Source organism: Pocillopora damicornis, chromosome 5 (genome assembly GCF_964200805.1).
Source record: "Pocillopora damicornis chromosome 5, jaPocDami1.2, whole genome shotgun sequence".
Taxonomy (NCBI): Eukaryota; Metazoa; Cnidaria; class Anthozoa; order Scleractinia; family Pocilloporidae; genus Pocillopora; species Pocillopora damicornis.
This window is the reverse complement of record NC_142674.1, coordinates 13,195,619-13,214,801: the sequence shown is the minus strand read 5'-3', so window position 1 is coordinate 13,214,801 and position 19,183 is coordinate 13,195,619. Positions and strand designations below refer to the sequence as shown.

General features: G+C 39.7%; 2 protein-coding genes across 2 annotated transcripts in view; both read left to right on the top strand.

Moving 5' to 3' along the window:
* The first annotated feature begins 4,217 nt into the window (after window positions 1–4,217).
* LOC149045399 (peroxidasin homolog) lies at window positions 4,218–9,060 on the top strand. Its single transcript, XM_089205904.1, has 5 exons — window positions 4,218–4,608; window positions 5,286–5,534; window positions 5,867–6,112; window positions 8,267–8,530; window positions 8,732–9,060. The coding sequence occupies exons 1-5, from the start codon at window positions 4,218–4,220 to the stop codon at window positions 9,058–9,060; spliced, it is 1,479 nt and encodes a 492-aa protein (XP_089062030.1).
* Window positions 9,061–12,053: 2,993 nt separating this feature from the next.
* The window catches only part of LOC149045398 (tyrosine kinase receptor Cad96Ca-like), a 13,304-nt gene continuing 6,174 nt past the window's right edge, over window positions 12,054–19,183 (top strand). The window contains exons 1-3 of the mRNA XM_089208185.1: window positions 12,054–12,238; window positions 13,038–13,154; window positions 13,532–13,716. Of these exons, the coding sequence (XP_089064311.1) occupies window positions 12,073–12,238; window positions 13,038–13,154; window positions 13,532–13,716 (468 nt within the window). The 5' untranslated portion in view covers window positions 12,054–12,072. The remainder of the gene's footprint in view (window positions 12,239–13,037; window positions 13,155–13,531; window positions 13,717–19,183) is intronic.

The window sequence follows — 19,183 nt, the reverse complement described above, 5'->3', positions numbered from 1 at the left end:
ACATTGTCTTATGTCGGATCCTGCTCTGGGAAATAGACGCTAATACTCTCCTCAAATGAGAAAATAGATTACTTGAAACCGATTCTTTCTACGAAGAGAGTTAGAAATTTAGTTGTGGAACTGCAATTGGGCTATGCTATTTGTATCATTAACTGCACATCTTTTCTTATCTCGTCCTTTTTGCCTAGCAAAACCTGAAGGTAACTATCAATATCGTTCGTTCCTGTAACTAAAGTATACTCTAGTGTGTCAATATAAACTCAACAAGTGGTAATCTTATTATCAGGTAGGGAATCCGCAGGTGTATATGAATGACCGTTAGCGATCGCTGATACTATTGAAATATTTTCATTGAGAACGATGTTAGTTTTGTGGGTATCTGTGTTAGCATAATATGTAATGACAGTAATTGATGTCTGCCCGCCAATACCAAGGTCCTATAATGAAAGACGTTTGTGTGATCATCATTAGATATCATTGATGTCGGTTGGAGCCCATTGTCTGTTTGATTTACAAAACCAACTGTTATCTGATAATTTACTTTAACAGAGAGCATTAACGTAGCGAACAAAGCCCAAAGTTCAAAATAAATAAGTAAATGATTAGATTAATGAATGTCTTTGTTTGAATTATTTTTCCCTTTCATGGTATTCTTTCCGGATTTATAAGCGGGTGAGTGCATGTTCAGTTGATTACATGTTTGAAGAGTATGGTGTGTGTAGCCTGTGGTGTGTGTACATGGTTAAGCTGTTTATTTACTCATTAAATTTGCAAACTTTCTTTTCATGTTCGCCTTACATCCTCATCCTAACTATTAACAGATTGTAAGTAGGCATGTTTTAACTGTTATTTATCAGTAGGCATAGTAAAGATGGTTGATCAAACGAATAGTTCCCAATACAAAAATGGAGGAAAGATAGAGTGTTTCTTTGTGGATCAGTATATCATTGTGCATAGGCCAGCATAGAAACAAACTTTTAAGTATTGCAAGGATTAAATTCCAACGTCTCAGGCCTCAGCCATCTTCTGGTGGAGCTTTAACAGCAAAAGTTAAGAATTCAAAGCTGACGATATTGAAATCCTAGTTTGTTTCTTTAAAATGTTTTTGCACAGCCATCTATTTGAGAAATTGAAAAAATTGGCATTTTCCCGGGTTAAATGAAAAATTCCTGCAGGATGTTGGGAGAACACGAATAAGGTGAGATCGGGAACGGCAAGGCATCAATCTTTTAAATTTGAAGGCTATAGTTTGAAGCCTCCTTGGACATTAGGAACTCACGTTATCAACGAAAATAAGTATTTATTTTAGTATCCTTTATGGCAAACTTCAGATTTATGAAACAAGGAAGCGCTTTCACATATGACTCTTTTCCCACAACGTATCGTTTTCAAAGGTTGCATGGCCTGGTCATCGTGGAATGGAGGCTGCAAAGAGTGCGGCCAGTACAGGCAAAGAGTCGGTAAGTGACAAGACGAAAATTTCAGTATGTGTAACTCAAAGGCGTGTTTGTAGGTTTTCACTATTGTTTTACAGCTTCAAAAGACTGCATGCACATTAATAAGCTTTTATTGAAATGGATGAATTCTTTTGTATTGATGGCAAAATAGACTGCATTTAAAGTCATGGGCATTACGCATTGGCCAATGGATTGATAACCAAACATGTAGGTTTAAGTTGCATTGAAAAAATGCATTGTTTGTCAGTTTCTCTATTCCCTAGGTGGACAATTTGGCGGAAAGTTCAATACTTCTCCTAAATAAATGGTTTCTCTTTATTAAAAAAAGGGCTGACTTAGGCCCAATCATCATTACTTTAAAAAAAATATATAAATAACCTTACTTCTAGAATTCAACTGTTCCAGAACTCAGGAATCACGGCCTTGTAAATGTAAGTGGTTTCATCCATGAGGATAAAGTAAAAGACTGAACTAATTTCCTGTTTTTGAAATTGCAAAATGTTGCTCGACTGTCCTTTCATTAAATACCTCAATCTTCAAAACAACACTTTTTCTGCCGGAGTTTTATTATTTCCGATTAGATGCTATATTTATATTTTCTCTCGCAAAACGAAGGAAATTTTGTTCAGCCGTAAAACGAAAAGACAACCATTGCACCTGCTGCACGGCAGGCGCGATTTTGGCGAGCGAATGGTTAACATTCTTAGTATTTTCTTATCGCTGCCGTTGTTATTTTTTTCAACATCAGGGAGTTGGGGATGTGAAGAAACTTTTACGGAGGGCGACGGTTAAAAGAAAGGAGAAAGGAGGGAATGGGTCATTAGTTATACATTAATCATTACTTTCCTTTTCAAAAATAAAGGTCCTCCTGAAATTAATTCTCGGCGAGAGAAGTCTGTCAAATTTAATTCAACCCTTCAAGTGGATTGTCTTGTGAGGGGTTTTCCTCAACCAGAGGTGAATTGGACAAGAGATGGAAAGCCACTTAATACCACGAACAAGCTCACCATTAAACAAGTGACTTATGGAGACGCTGGTCAATATACATGCAGTGCGAAGAACAGTCAAGGGAAAAGTGAAGCAGCTTTTCAGGTTACTGTTACAGGTAAATGTTAATTTTACTTATTCTCTTCCAGTTACTCTTTTCGTTTTCTGTTTTTTTTTTCTTTTTTTTCACCTTTTTTGAACTGTGCTTCTTAATTCCACGTCCAGGTCCTCCTGAAATTAATCCTTGGCTCATCAATCAGTCGGTTACATACAATTCGCCTCTTCAGTTCAATTGCTCTTTAAGCGGTTTCCCTACACCTGAGGTACTCTGGACTAGGGATGGGATTAATATTGGCAAAAATAACACTCTCACGATTCGTCAAGCGAGGTTTGAAGACTCTGGCGAATACACATGTAGCGCTAAAAACCCCACTGGAAGCAAGAAATCAACCTTTTGGATTGAAGTGAAAGGAGGTACAGTTCTCATTCACATAAAAGAAAAAGAGTTATGGTTCATGATTTGAACAAATGTTCAATTTCGTTACTGCAAAAATTCAAGAGTGAAGACGATGCTCATTTTTCGAATCAGATCTACGAGTTCAAACCACATAAAAGAGAAAATTGATTAAGGATAAAAAGATATTTTAATGATGCTTTGATGATATTTGAAAAACGGGTTTAGATTAACCGGTAAATCAAACATAATGACAGAACTTAGAGAAAACGTAGATTCTGATTGGTCAGAGAACTGAAAAATTTTCCTGCCCTGCGAAATAATGCCATACTAGACGATATCTCAGATTTTAAGCTATCGAAAGCCTTTAGTTTAATAGAATAGAGGGAGACGCTTTGAATGCCGCGATAAAACGAGAAAAATGTTATTTTCTTAACAATTATCAAGTTTTCTATTTGTAAAATTTAGTTTTAGTTTGGTCGCGCCGTTTTAAGCTTTATATTTCGCTTTCGCTGCATCCTAACAGGAAATTGCTCATTTTTTCACTGTATGAGCCAATGGAAAAGCATTTGAAATGTTTTTCGAGGTTTCCACTTGAGATTCATGACTTCCTGCCAAGCTATAACGCCTACTTTGTCTTCTCAATTTAACGTTGGGTCTCATATTTATGCTGAAATTTTTATTTTAATTACTGAGCAGCGCCCAAATCATGTCACTCGAGGTTTTCTAAACCCGAGAATAAATGTGAGAACAGACTAGCACGGACTCCATGTCAAACCCATTCATGCTCCCATTTACTGTGAACCCATTTCAAAGCTGGATGCAATCAAAGCGGCCCTTGATGCGTATGAAACCATTGGCCAGCTGTTAAGGGTATCTCTACCGAGAGCGAGAACCAACCCCCACCAAACCGGGAAAAATACGGAGCTGCTTAGACCCTTCTTAGACTCTCAATAAAGCCATTCGATGTCCGAAGTATATCATCCCCACCTTGGAAGAAAACATCCACTAGCTGCATGGAAGGAATAGATCTCAAAGAGGCAAAACATACCCTTGTCCCTATGATCATCTCTGATTACCATAATGTTCACACCATGTGGTCGCTACAGATGGACTAGGCTATTATTTGTCATATCCTCTGCATCAAAAGAACGGCAGCGCCAAATTCACATGGTGCTTGATGGCCTCCTAAGCTTCGGTATTACTCACGGCATCTTAATCCCTGGCTGTGGCGCCAATGACATGCAAGCCAGAATCGACCACGACCGCAGCCTTATCGCTGTGCTTGAGGGATTTGATTGAAGGTGAATGTCAACAGGATGAAATTCCTTATTTGCAAAGCCACCTTCATGAGCCATGTTACCACTACGGATGGCCTCCAGCCCAACCCTGTCACAGTTAAAGCTATGATCACCATGCCCACTCCAACCGAAAAGCAAGCAGTGCGCCGATTCCTGGGGAATATTAATTACCTGGCCAAATTCTGTTCCGAACTAAGCAGCGTCACCCAACTTCAATACAACCTCACCAAAGAGGACATGCCGTTCCTGTGGTCAACAAGGCACCAGCAAGCCTTTGATTCAGCAAAAGCCCTAGCCACCTCTGCAGCATGCCTGGCATACTTTGACGTAACTGCGCCACTGATCCTTCAAGTGAAGGCCTCTGACTATGGCCAAGGAGCTGCCCTCTTACAAACCATCAAACCACACAGTAGCAGCGCCCTTGACGAGTCTGCTCTACGACCCATTGCGTACTGCAATAATAATAGGATCACAATCAATGTACTCTACTTCAGTCCAGAGCAGGTGGTTTCCAGGTGTCTTCTGAAACTGCAGAGGCCTTTGTCTAAGCATGTCGTCTCTCGATCTGTCATATTACTCGTTTAACCACTACTTGCATAGGACTGCATGTCCCGCTGATGTAAACTTCGCATTACTCACGGGAATCTTTTAACCTCGGGCTCTTGTTTTAAAGATGCAGTTCCATGGATGGCGAGTGACTTGTTACTATTTATAACATCAGTGAAGTGAATGGAATGCTTTCGGTTCTTCAAATGCTCTAGCAAACTATCAGCGTTTTCGCGAACCAAGATTATAGGGTGATAAGGTTATCGATTGCTCCTAAAACTCTATAGCGATAACAGGGTAGACCATACTCTCCATGGCTGCGCCTTCTGTCTTTCGTAAACTGGTCCGAGATAATAGGAGTGTGTAGACCTACATACGAAGTTATTTCCGCGATCTGACAAATGATTATGTTTCATATAAAGCGCTAGTGTCATTATCAAATGTTCATTATGTTAAGTTATGGCGTTTAATGTGTTCTGTGTAAATGATATTGGAATACCTCCGATTTTCCGAGGACATGTTATTTTATTTACCTCCTAGTTCGACCAAAAGTGGATATTTCTGGAGCAAGCAATCTCATCATAGAAGGAAACAGTGTGAACTTGACGTGTAAAGTTGTGGAGGGTCGGCCTGAACCACAGATCACCTGGCTCAAGAATAATACATTGCACAGACAGAGTTTGTCTCTCTTCTTTTCTGAGATAACAAAGGGGGATGAAGGGTGGTACACTTGTAAGGCAGAGAATGTAGCAGGCTTTGACACCAAAGACATTGACATTTCTGTAAAAGGTGTGTTCGTCAAGTGTACAGTAATTCTTCACACAACTTGATTAGTTATTTATTGCGAAGAACTGGAAAGTCTTTACACTTGTTCGTTTGTTCCTGCTCTAAACATATGATGGTTTCATGGCTAAGCTAGTAATATAGCCCGACTAACATGGTTTTGGAAGCATTTGTTTGGAATGATCACAAAATGGTGCATCGATTTCTTCTTTTTTAAATTGTTATTTATTAGTTTTTTTATATTTATTATTTCTTATTTTTGCGGGTGGAGGGAGGGGGGGGGGAGGCTTTGGGTGGCTTATAATTTTGTAATTTGTATTTATATGCTTACTTTGCAGTTCCACCCCGTGTTAGTGATGAGTTAAGAAATTTCACCATTGCATTTAATTCCACATTTACAAAAGAGTGTTATTTGAGAGGTGATCCACACGTATATGTCAACTGGACCAAGGATGGAGTGCTACTTAATAAAACCAACACCCTAGTTATTAGACAAGCGAAGTTTAAAGATAAAGGCTTTTATGAATGTACTGCTAAAAATTATTATGGAAAAGCAAACTCTTCCTTCTGGATCGATGTCACAGGTAAACTCTATGTTGTAGTTTATGTCATTTATCAAACTTGTAACTTACCAAAGCGTATGTTTTTTAAGCTTCAGCAAAATTTAAATAGACCTATTTTTTTCTCTCTTTTCATCCATTTCCTTTAAAAATATCGACGACCAAGGAACTAAGGAGTCATGATCTTATGATACATTTTCATAGGTGTTAAAGGTAGTACATCAACTTGGCTTTGAATGTATCATTACCTAAATTTTAAGGATTGAAGTTGGAGAGAGATTTTAAAGGAACATTCATATCACTTGTTTTAAATTACCAACATTAGTACTCTTTTTTCCTAGAAAAGGGTACCTGATCACGTACAGTTGATTCTGACTTACACACACCCAGATTGTAAATGAAGCTAAATCCGTGACCAATTGAAAATCCTGTGATCCACTCCAATGTTTTTATCCCTGAACTAATGTTAAAACGCACAATCTGGATACGTCAAATGACGGATTTCCTATCTTTTTACATTACAGAATGCATATGTTATTTAACAAATAGAGAAGCCTTGACTGTGCTCTGTTCTGTTATAAAGCACGCAGGAAGCGGCTAGAGCACGAAAGAAGTGTAGGAAGAAACACTCGACTACGTCTCGTGTTTCTCCCTACACTTCTTTCGTGCTCTAGCCGCTTCCTAAGTGCTTTATAACAGAACAGAGCACAGTCAAGGCTTCTCCATTTGTTTTATAATAAAGAATCCGTTAAATTACTCAAGCATTACTTTCAATTTTCAAAACAAACTTTATTTCCAAAGCGAACAACAATGTCTTCAGCATGCTCTATACTCTCATAAAGCACGCTACAATAAGCCAATAAGAATCCTTGTTAGAATGGTTCAAATAATCTGATTGGCTGTACAAGACTACAGCTGTCAAAAGTGTCAAACCATCAAAGTTCACATTCTACGATAGTTTACAAACTAAAATAGTTCGGCAAGTCGAATTTAACACTTTTGCCTGAAGTTTTTAAGTCTCTAATACAGAATCTTGAAGTGAAATGTTCAGTGAACTTCAGCCGAATTATGGCTCATAAAAACACGCGAGTTTTTTGACATGACAAGGTCGAAAACAAACTGTTCAAGGCGAGTATTTTTTGAATGAACGACAGCCGAATTCACCGGAGCATGAAGATCGCTCGTGATGGCAGCGCCGCAAAACTCGGCTGCAGTGACTTATGTGACTTTCCACTCAACGTATCGGAAAGGATATCAGAGCAAGCTCTTATTTTTTCACTCGAAGGGTGGCTGATGTAGTTTCTGAGGCTTGCTTTACTGTGATGACCGGAGATCGCCATGATGAGCGAGCCGCGATGAACTTAGCATGATCATATTCGCTCAGACACCGTCATGATTAGTATGAATTTTAACAATTATGCCAGTTTGGTTATATTTTTCATCATTTCTGTTTTGTTCTGTTTTGTTTTTGAACACTGAACTTTATATACTTTTCGAATGTTAGCTGTGTTTGATTTTTATTACCGTACGTAAGCTTGCAATTTAACTGAGCGTGAAAATCTTTAAAACTCGGAATGTTTATTTTGTTTTTTCCTTTGAGGATTTTCTGCTCACGTTTTAATAACGTAAATTACGGCGCCTAGTATGTTTACAAACCTTTGTTTGATTCTTCTGTTGCTACTTGCCGGCTCGCTTTCAATTATCGGAAAAAAGGTAAAAAGAATTCCCGGAAAAGCTCGAACACAGTACAATTGGCAGATGGCGTGACAGCTGTAGCTACGCTCTATGCCCTATACTCTCATAGAGCACGCTCTTTCAACCAATGACAACGCGCGTTATATTCAAACTTTATTATAAATATGTATATGTATATTGTTAAAAGATGAAACTGATATTCATTGAACATATATGTTTTAACATCACACTCAACAACCAAAAAGAAACGGATGAATGTTAGTGGGACACATGGGACAACTTAAGGCTAAACAATATATTTTTATGCTGAACGAGAAGAAAACCTTTCGAAAAAATCGACCTTAGTAAAAAATAGGCTTGAACATCACTTTTTTTGTTTTGATGTTTTGTTGTTGTTGTTTCGTCGTTTTATCAAAGGTTGTTTAAATGGGGTTGAAATGGACTATGCAAACCTTATTAATTTTGGGGTTTTTTTAATTCAAGTATCTCCCCAGATTATAGAACCTCCGATCAACCAGTCTGTTACGGAAGGAAACTCTGTGAACTTCAGTTGTCGAGCTTCAGGTGTGCCAACACCAACATTAGTCTGGGTTTTTAATGATGCTGAGCTGCCATTTGGTATAAATCGCGATGGAGTATCATTCCTGGAATTTTTAAGCGTCACAAAAGGGATGGAAGGGTCTTACAAGTGTATAGCGGAAAATACAGCAAATACAACTAGTTCCTCTGCAACACTGCGTGTTTACGGTAAGTTTAATGATAATGACGATAACGATGACGATGGTCATGACGATTGCGATGACGCTGACGCTGCCGTTGACCGTGATGATGATGCCGACGATGACCATGGCGATGACGACGATGTGACGCTAGCACTGAACTGCTGCTGACGGTGAGGATGACAAAGGTGGATCACGATTTTAATCAATTGCTTTTTTCTTAACGTAGGGAAAGCCTCTGCTCAAGTTGCTACAGATCAGTATCCAGCACTCACAGCAGGTGACAATCTCACTTTGACCTGCATCGTCAACGAAGAAACAATAAATGTAACTTGGAAAAAAGATGGAGACTCACCACCCGAAAGAGCAAAGATTCATACACGATTCGATGAAAAAATGAGTGACCTTGCTATAACTGAAGTTGTGAAGGAGGACAGTGCTGTGTATTCTTGTGAGGCACATAACACACTCGGTTTTGTTGCCCGTTCCTTTGTAAAAATAAACGTCATAGGTAAGTTGGTGTTACCGCTGTGTCTTAAAAAAATACAACCATACTGATTAAAAATTGTATCTGCAAATAGATTAAAAATGTTAATCAGTTAAAGACGAAACAATAAGGGTCACCTGATCCATTTACATGAAATTACCTTACATCGCTCTATGAACTTCAGGTATTTCATTTCAAAGAGTAGGTGTCAATCACACGTTAAATAATAGACAAAGCTATTACAAACAACGACGGAAAATGAAGCAAATAGAACTAGTTCCTTCGCAACACTGCGTGTTTACGGTAAGTTTAATGATAATGACGATAACGATGACGATTATGATGACGCTGACGCTAACCGTGATGATGACGCCGACAATAACCATGGCGATGACGATGATGTGACGCTGACACTGAACTGCTGCTGACGGTGAGGGTGACAAATGTGGAGCACGATTTTAATCAATTGCCTTTCTCTTAACGTAGGGAAAGCCTCTGCTCAAGTTGTTACAGATCAGTATCCAGCACTCACAGCAGGTGACAATCTCACTTTGACCTGCATCGTCAACGAAGAAACAATAAATGTAACTTGGAAAAAAGATGGAGACTCACCACCCGAAAGAGCAAAAATTGGTACACGATTCGATAACAAATTGAGTGAACTTGCAACAACTGAAGTTGTGAAGGAGGACAGTGGTGTGTATTCTTGTGAGGCACGTAACAAGCTCGGTTTTGTTGCCCATTCCTCTGTATAAATAAACGTCATAGGTAAGTTGGTGTTACCATTGTGTCTTAAAAAAATACAACTTTACTAATTAAAAAATATATTTTCAAATAGATAAAAACTGTTTATCAGTTAAAGACGAAACAAATATGGGTCATCGCCATGGTTATTATCGGCGTCATAATCACGGTCAGCGTCATCATCATCGTCATCGTTATCGTCATTATCATTAAACTTACCGTAAACACGCAGTGTTGCAGAGGAACTAGTTGTATTTGCTTTAATTTCTGTTGTTGTTTGGAATAGCTTTGCCCATTACTTAACTCGTGATTGACACCCTCTCTTTGAAACGAAATACCTGAAGTTCATAGAGCGATGCAAGGTTATTTCATGTAAATGGTAACATGAGATAACCTTATATCGCTCTATGAACTTCAGGTATTTCGTTTCAAAGAGAAGGTGTCAATCACGAGTTAAGTAATGGGCAAAGCACTGCGTGTTTACGGTAAGTTTAATGAAAATGACGATAACGATGACGATGGCCATGACGATTGCGATGACGCTGACGCTGCCGTTGACCGTGATGATGATGTCGACGATAACCATGGCGATGACGACGATGTGACGCTGACACTGAACTGCTGCTGACAGTGAGGGTGACAAATGTGGACCACGATTTTAATCTATTGCCTTTTTCTTAACGTAGGAAAAGCCTCTGCTCAAGTTGTTCCAGGTAAGTATCCAGCACTCACAGCAGGTGACAATCTCACATTGAACTGCATCGTCAACGAAGAAACAATAAATGTAACTTGGAAAAAAGATGGAGACTCACCACCCGAAAGAGCCAAGATTCATACACGATTCGATGAAAAAATGAGTGACCTTGCTATAACTGAAGTTGTGAAGGAGGACAGTGCTGTGTATTCTTGTGAGGCACGTAACAAGCTCGGTTTTGTTGCCCGTTCCTTTGTAAAAATAAACGTCATAGGTAAGTTGGTGTTACCATTGTGTCTTAAGAAAATACAACTTTACTGATTAAGAAATATATTTTCAAATAGATGAAAACTGTTTATCAGTTAAAGACGAAACAAATGTAGGTCACCTGACCCATTTACATGAAATAACCTTACATCGCTCTATGAACTTCAGGTATTTCCTTTCAAAGAGCAGGTGTCAATCACGAGTTAAATAATGGGCAAAGCTATTTTAAACAACTTGAATTTGATTAGTACTTTTACTACCGTCGAGATTTGTCTAATGATCATTTATCTACCTTACACAATTAGCTAAGCAAGTGCAAAGTTTCAACACTTTATGGTATTACATTGGCGGATCAGTGGCGGCAGCGATTGTCATTTCGCTAATTTCCTGGTATTTCCGCAAGCGTCGAAGGACAGGTGACGTCCATTTTTCTGCGTTATTTCAGATTGCTTTGTCTTAAAGTAAAAGAAGGAAATGTTTAAACTTATTAAACATGTCTACTGAGGGGATGGGGAACACTGAGCTACGAGTCTAAGAGAAGAGATATTTTTAGAAGAATTACTCGCGTGTGGCCAAAAATTGCTAATTGCAGAGTTTTTTCACATTTGTATATGTATTGATAATAATTTAAATTCAGCAAATATCACGTCACTCCTAATTTGTGCAGATTCAAATTTCCTGCCACTACACAGAATTTTTATTAGAATATTTGATTTAATAAATTAATGCAAAGTTTTTCCTTCTTTATCTCCTTTCATTCATTATTTGGAATTGCAGCTATGGCTCTGTAAGTCAACTACTTTACCTTTCATTCATCAAATTCATCGGGAAAAAAAATCCTCCATTGCATGATGACGATAACAAAATCATATCGCAGTAATTACTTTTATCGTGCTTATCGTGCTTGTGATGCATTATTAACATTCATTATGTGTTTTTAGAATCAGCTTCATTAGTTCCTTTGTTTAATTTCTTTATCTCTTTAGTACCTTCCATATATTTTCAGTTAGATTAATCCATAGATTTAGTACTTTGAAATAAAAATCGAAATGCAAAAAAAATTTAATTAAATAAGTAAAATTTCTGATTTTAAAACCAACTGTTTCTTTTTTGATTTTAACAAACATCCGATCGACAAAGTTTACTCAAATAACAAAAATTACTAATATGTTTTGTAATAATTTATGTTTTTGGTATAGTGAAAACATTGTTCTCTCACTATCGGCAGGAGAAATTATCTCGCCAATCAAAATCCTGGCAAACGAACTTTTTACCCTCTGATTTCTCTTTTCTTTTTATCACTTTTCTTTGTTTTGATACTGAAAGTAAGCAATGCTGATTTTCTACATTTAGTCCTGACCAAGAGCAGGCAATTCAGATGGAGCAATTTAATGCAGAGGTAGATGAGTGGGAGGTTGCGGTGAACCGTGTCCTGCTACAAGACGTCATTGGACGAGGGGCGTTTGGAGCCGTGTGGAGAGCTCTCCTGAGTTCACCAAATGGACAACCTGGAAATCGGACGGTGGCCGCTAAATGTTTCACGCGTAAGCCACCTTCAATTTGTTCTATTGATACATATGTTGATCTCTGGGGTGGTTATAAAAATGTTTCATTTGGGGAGGGGGGTGGGGAAGGCGTGGTCCAAAATTACTTATCGACCCACACACACCCCCCTCTTCTTCACTCAAGGTTACGCGCGGGAAAAAATAGAAGAAGGCGGGGGGGGAGCAAACAAACAGAGAAGATAATCAACCAGTTTGATCGTGAAAGTGGTCCTGCAATAATTCTTGTTTCCAACAAGTAGTGTAAAAGGTCACAGGCATAGGTTAGAAGGGGGTTAATATGGGTTAATATCAGCAACAACCCACTCCTTAGGGGGGGGGAAGGTGTTGCGGATACGCTGGATACTCCGTCTAGATCCGCTGCTGAATCCAGTAGAATTTTTTTCTCCCTTTGGACCTATTCCCCACTTACTAGTGACTGATTATCCCGAGTTGGAGTGGGCAGTCTAACAGACTGACTGCACGGTGCTTTTCGCTGGCAAAAGACATTTACCGAACGGAAGATGTGAAGCATCTGCAGTGATAGCAAAACTAAAGAAGGTAAGAAAAATTGGTAGGATTTAACCTTAACTGGTTCCAATTCGGCCTTTATACTCATAGTCAACTCAGCCATGGCTGAGGTCAGTGAGTTGGGTAATCTCCTAGCTGCGAAAATTATCATCCAAACAGTAATAAGAAGATGCAAGGTTTGTAACTCTGCCGGATTCTTTCTGGCTTGAACCTGCATGCAACAAATGTATTAATCAGAATGTGTCTCTATCAAAGTATACTTTTGTTGTAGCCACTGCTGGAGAGGAAGGAAGGAAATGTTTGATGAGAGAAATTGAGCTGGGGAAACTTATCGGTGAAAACGTTTCGCCAAACATTGTAAAGTTCATGGGCTGCGTTACGACAGAAAGTAAGTACTAAGCGTACAGCATCTTTTCTGAGTATATGTTATTAACGATACTATAAGTGCTGAATGAACCCTCTTGAGAGCTCTTAACATGAGATCCGTAACTAGGATGTTAATGGAGCCAAGTTCGTCTTTTTTTTTGTGGCAAACAGACTGTTTCTCTTCGAGAGTATGTATCCATCGACAGTTCATTAAGATTTCGGTTGGATAGCTTGAAATCTCGTTAACGGGGCTAACCGGCTTTCTCCCTTTAACCTGTAGCAAATTTTTGAAAGTAAATTCTGATGAAGGTAGATCCTAAAAGAATGAGTCCTTCATGTAAGCTAAACTGCTTTATGAAGAAAGCCATCAGTAATTTTATCTTTGATACGTCACTTAAGTTCACCCCATACTCATCATGGAGTACTTGCCATTTGGTGACCTACTTGGTTACCTCAGGAAATGCCGAGGAGTGAGGGACCGGTTTTATCTTGGTGAGGGAAGAGCTCAGGATTTGAACAACTACGATCTCGTGTTGTTTGCCAAACAAATCGCCGCCGGCATGGTGTTCCTTGGAACGCGAGGTGTAAGTAGAATACTTGTCACATGTTAATTCTAATTCAGAAAAATCTTTCAGAGATTTAAACTTTTTATTTTTCAATAGCTCGGATTTTGGCCAACATTTATGAGTGCCTTTGAATTAGATAAACCTCTTTGTTGACATTAGTAGGTCAGCGCAGATGTCTAAAAAAAAAAAAGAGCCAAAAGAAACGAAAATAAGGTTCATAATAATTCGGTTCCTGCGCCTCAAAAAATCCCAGCTATGATTATCTGGGATGGTGTAAAATTAAGCGTAAAAAAACAGACCCATGCAGTTCTCAAAGGTCGCGTATGCACTGATAGCGTATATATATATATATATATATATGTGTGTGTGTGTGTAAAATTTTGATTCGTAAAACAGTGCTCAATACATAGGAGTAGAGCGATGTATATAAATGGCATGGCTTAAGTGATCCCACATGTGTGAGATCACTTGGGGTGGCTTTATTGCCTTACCTCCATCCTAGCATCAGCACTGCACTGATGAGGCCCAGAAGGCCGAAACAGTACTGTCTGCAGTTAGTTATATATATATATATATATATATATATATATATATATATATATATAACTAACTGCAGACAGTACTTTTTTTTTTTTTAATATAAAAGCCTGGAGACCAGGCAGTTTTATTTCGTCAATGATATCTATTTACAATTCTAATTGATTAAAGTATTCGAATTAAATTATGAGTTATTTAGGTAATTACAGGTCTCAATTAACTAATGATATTTTCTCTTACAGGCGGCACGAACAGCGCACGGGCTATAACAGCCCGGAGTAAGCGCCCACCTGTAAGAGGTAACAAAGTTCTATTTAAAAGTTTTCTATTTACTATTTACAAAGAGATATTTCAGACCATGTGGGGCGCAAACAGCGCGCGGGCCTGTAGCCCGGAGTAAGCACCCCTCATGGGCGAGATTTAACAAGTTTTATTATATGCAAAGGTTCAGGGGGGAGCAAGAGAGGGGAAGAAGATGGGCTTACCAGCGTCGACCGAACAAAGTACGTTTTTAAAAGACCAAAAATTCCTTAAGGTATCAGTGTCGTTACTAAGAATTCTGAGTTGGACATCTTTCTTAATTAAGTCTATAATCGCGTTGGAGCTCAAAAGAGAACCTTCGAAGGTAGCTTTATTTCTGGCAAGCCAACACCAATATATGATGGTTGCCTTGAGAAAGTTAGATAAGGATATAGCGGTGGTAGATTGGTCTAGGGAAAAAGGGTAGTAGATAGATGTAGGGGAGATAGAGAAGGGGGAGTCGAGTAGAGCACGGAAAAGGGGGGAGAAGTGGTCCCAGATTTTCACAACTCTGGGACATCCCAAGAAGCAGTGTTCAATAGTTTCCGTTTTTCCGCAGATCGCGCATTTGTCATTATTGATGTATCCCCAAGACTTAAGGAGATATCTTACGCGGATCATTCTATGGATCAATAGCCAAATTAGATCGTTCTTCTTGTTTTCAATTAGCTTTAGGCGAGACTTGCGCCACACCCAGGCCCAACGATTGATGGGGCGGTCCATAGCAGACGCCAAAAAACCGGAGCACCGGGGTGCAACGCAGACGGGGTCAAGCAACAAAGGATATAAATTCTTACCGGTGAGTAAATCAGGTAAGGCACCAGTTTTCTGATGCAAGGTACGGAAATTATCTAGACAAAGGCGGTAGTAATTGGAAGGAAGGAAGGAAGAGGGAGCAGAATTGGTGGGAAAAGAAAAACGGGGATCTAGAATAGTTAGCTTATGTCCTAAAAAATATCGAGCTAGGTAATGCCATTTGGATGTGCCAAAGTCATCTCTTAAACTGGAAAAAACAGAAAGGCGCAGGCTAGCGCACTTAGCTTTAAAATTAACGACGTTGAGGCCCCCGGATGATGGGGGCGCACAACAGCGATCGCGACTAACATTTTCCATTTTTCCTCTCCAGATAAAAGGCCAAATGATCGACTTAAAGCTATCGTGCACCCAACGGGGTGGGGGGATGACTTTAGCAACGTGCCATAAACGGCTTGCGCCTAAAGTATTTACAATTAAGGTCCTACCGATAAAAGACAGGTCTCTTTGTTTCCAAAGATTTAGAACCGAACTTAGTTTGTCTAATTTGGCCCGCCAATTGTCGTCGTCGACATTGACGAGGCCGTTTGAGAAGTAAACACCAAGCACTCTCATTTTAGTGACCCATTTGAGGCCATAGGGAGATTCAATTCTAGTTCGCCATTTTCCTAACCACATTGCTTCAGATTTGGACGTGTTCAGTTTAGCGCCAGATCCTTGTTCAAATTTTGATACGACTCGGAGAAGTGAAGAAAGAGATCTTTCGGATTTTAAGATGCAAGTAGCATCGTCAGCGTACTGGGATATTTTATATTGAAGGCCCCCTGCTCCGGGGAGCAGGAAACCTTCAATATCTTTACAATTACGGATTTGCGTTGATAATACTTCTGAAACTAGCACATAAAGGAGAGGAGATAATGGGCATCCCTGTCTCACCCCTCTTCTTAAGTGGACAGGGGGGGACAGGGAGCCATTAACAATGATTCTAGAGAAGGCTTTAGAATAAAATAGTTCGACCCACCCACAAAAGGAGGGGCCGAAACCAAATTTACGCAATACTCTCATCATGAATTCGTGGTCAACTCGGTCAAAAGCTTTTTCTTGATCTAAGGAAATGAGAATACCCGGTTCATTAGTTTTGTCAATCATGTCGAGGGCATCACGAAGTAAGGCCAAATTTGAGAAGATAGTGCGGCCGACCACGCCGCACGTTTGGTCTGAATGCACGATGGAGTTCATGACTTTTTTCAATCGTTCAGTGATGATTTTAGATGCTAACTTGTAGTCAGTGTTTAACAAGGAAATTGGGCGCCAATTTTTTGCGAGGCGTCGATCATCTTTTTTGTGGATGAGTCGTAGGAGGCCCTCGTACTGGCTATCCGCGAGGGAGCCAGCAAGAAAGGCCTCGTTCAAAACAGAAAGGAGAGATTCGCTCAAATTGTTCCAAAAACACGAGTAAAATTCTGTTGGGAGACCATCAGAACCGGGTGACTTGCCGGTCTGAAGGCCTTCCAATGCAGTAAGTAATTCTTTATTAGAAAAAGGGCCTTCACATAGATTGCGCTCATAATCAGTCAGTGAAAATTCGAGGCCGTCAATTATTTCAGTTTGAATTCGCATATCAAGAGGATCTTGGGTGAATAAATTCTTGTAGAAATTGGTTAAAATTCTTTCAAGATCATTTTGAGAATTTCTGAGAACACCGTTCTCGTCAAAAAAAGATTCAAAACTATTCATGTCAGCTCGTTTTTTCTCCAGACGGAAGAAATAGCGTGTTGGTTTCTCACCTTCTTCGAACCATTGTGCTCGGGAGCGGACTTTAGCTCCTTCGGCTTCTTTCGAGATCAGAGAGGACAATTGGCTTTCCAAATCGCTAATTACACCTGGGTTATTTAAGCGATTAGAATGTAAAGCGTTTTTAGCATGGGTTAATTGCTTAGTAATTAGGATTCTTTTGGCATTTGCTGTTCTCTGTTTACGGATACAGTATGAAATACTTGTTTTGCGGATTTCAATTTTTAGAGCATCCCACCATTCGCGAAGGGAGGCGAATTCGGGGATTTTAAGCTTAAAGTTGTTAATCGATTCTGACATAATGTTTTTAAATTCTACATCTGAGAGTAAAGAGCTGTTGAACTTCCAAATTCCAGGACCGTGATTAGAAGGGTTAGTCGTTAGTTCAATTTTTACAAAGTCATGATCGGATAGGTCGTATACGCATGGAAGAATATTACATTTCGTTACTAGGGTTAAGCCTTTAGCGACGAGAAAGCGGTCAATTCTAGATGCCTGGGTATGGTCTTTATTAGACCAGGTGAAAGCTACTTTGCGCGGGTTGTTTTTGCGCCAAATGTCTGTAAGTGAGAAGTCAGCACAAAGGGATCGGAGAAGCTTTTGATCAGACAATAGGATGGCGGAACAATTTAATTTATCTAGGACATTGTCCACACAATTAAAGTCTCCCCCGATCACTAGGTCCCCTTGGGGGAGAAAGTAATTGTGCAGACAAGAGAAAAAACTTTTACGATCCGAAATAGTATTGGGAGAGTAAATGTTTACTAAATTTAGTTTAGAATTATAGTAGTCAATGAGTAAGCTCAATATTCTTCCTTCGGAATCGGTCAAAAAACGGATAATTTTGCCTGGAAAGTTTAGAGAAAAGAGGATGGCAACACCGGCAGACCTGCCAGTCCCGAAGGACCACAGACATTTGCCGCGCCAGAGTATTTCGAATTCCTCCGCTTGTTTTTTGCATGAGACATGTGTTTCTTGTAAAAGGATTATGTCACAGTTTGAATAATTTAATTCTTGAATAATTTTTCGACTTTTACTGGAGGACCCGAGTCCTCGCACATTTAGAGAAATTATTTTAAGCTTACTCATTGAATATAAATAAAAATTAATATCTGTACCGCCTTCTCCTAAGTTTAACTCTCTCCCATCCATCATCATCAGTTTCGGAGCCAGAGTAGTCACGGCGGGAAGATCTATCGCGGTCATCGCGGCCGCGATAATAATCTCGATCGCTTCTATCTCTCTCTCTTCTACCGTCTCTCCGGTCATCTCTTCGTTCTTCTCGATCGTCCCTCCCTCGCTCGTCTCTTCGTTCTCTTGGTCGTTCTCTTCTACCTTCGTCGCGTTGTTGTTCTCGTTGTTTCTCTTGATCTTGTTGTTTCTGTTGCTCTTGCTGTTCCTGCTTTTCTAGTAATTTCTGTTGTTCTTCTTGTTGTCGCTGTTGTTCTCTCTGTTGTTGTAGTTTTTTCTGCCTTTCTTCTCTTTCCTTGGCGCGCTGGGCTCGCTCTTGTTTCTTTTCCTTTTCAGTTTTAGGTGGCGTTGGCTCACTATCGACGTTCGCGCTGAAGAGCAGGAAGGGGCATTGAGGCATGGAATGGTTGTCCGCTAAACAAACGGAACATCTTGGCGAGTCTTTACATTCTTGAGCTCGATGCCCAGGGCATTCACAATTAAAACAACGGACTGCAGAGCAGTCTTTGGCCATGTGGTCAGTAGCTCCACAATTCCGGCAAGCTTTTGGCTGATTTGGGTACCATATTTTGATAGGTTCACCAGCTATGTTGATGTTGGCAGGGATGGTTCGATGTAGCGCCATTCGAGCCGTTCTTACTCCATTCTCGATATGTTGTGCAATTTTGTCGCGCCGAAATGAAAGGACACGACCGTAGTGGCTGAGTCGGCCAATCACGGCAGTGTCGGGTAGTTCAGCGGGGGCTTCATGGATCTTGACGAGGACCAAACGATTTTCGCAGTCGCCCAGGAACACTTTGAGACCGGCAATCACGACAAAAGGTGTTTCAAGAGCGGCTTCTTTAGCTGCACGGCTCTTAAAAGTCACGATCCAAGATCTATTGGACGCCTTTCTCTGGATTCCGGTGAT

Coding starts and splice junctions, on each gene's coding strand:
- LOC149045399 (XM_089205904.1), top strand. CDS start 4,218: ATGAAATTCCTTATTTGCAAAGCCACCTTCATGAGCCATGTTACCACT. Junction 4,609..5,285: donor ACAAACCATCAAACCACACA/GTAGCAGCGCCC, acceptor TTTACCTCCTAG/TTCGACCAAAAGTGGATATT. Junction 6,113..8,266: donor CTTCTGGATCGATGTCACAG/GTAAACTCTATG, acceptor TTTTAATTCAAG/TATCTCCCCAGATTATAGAA.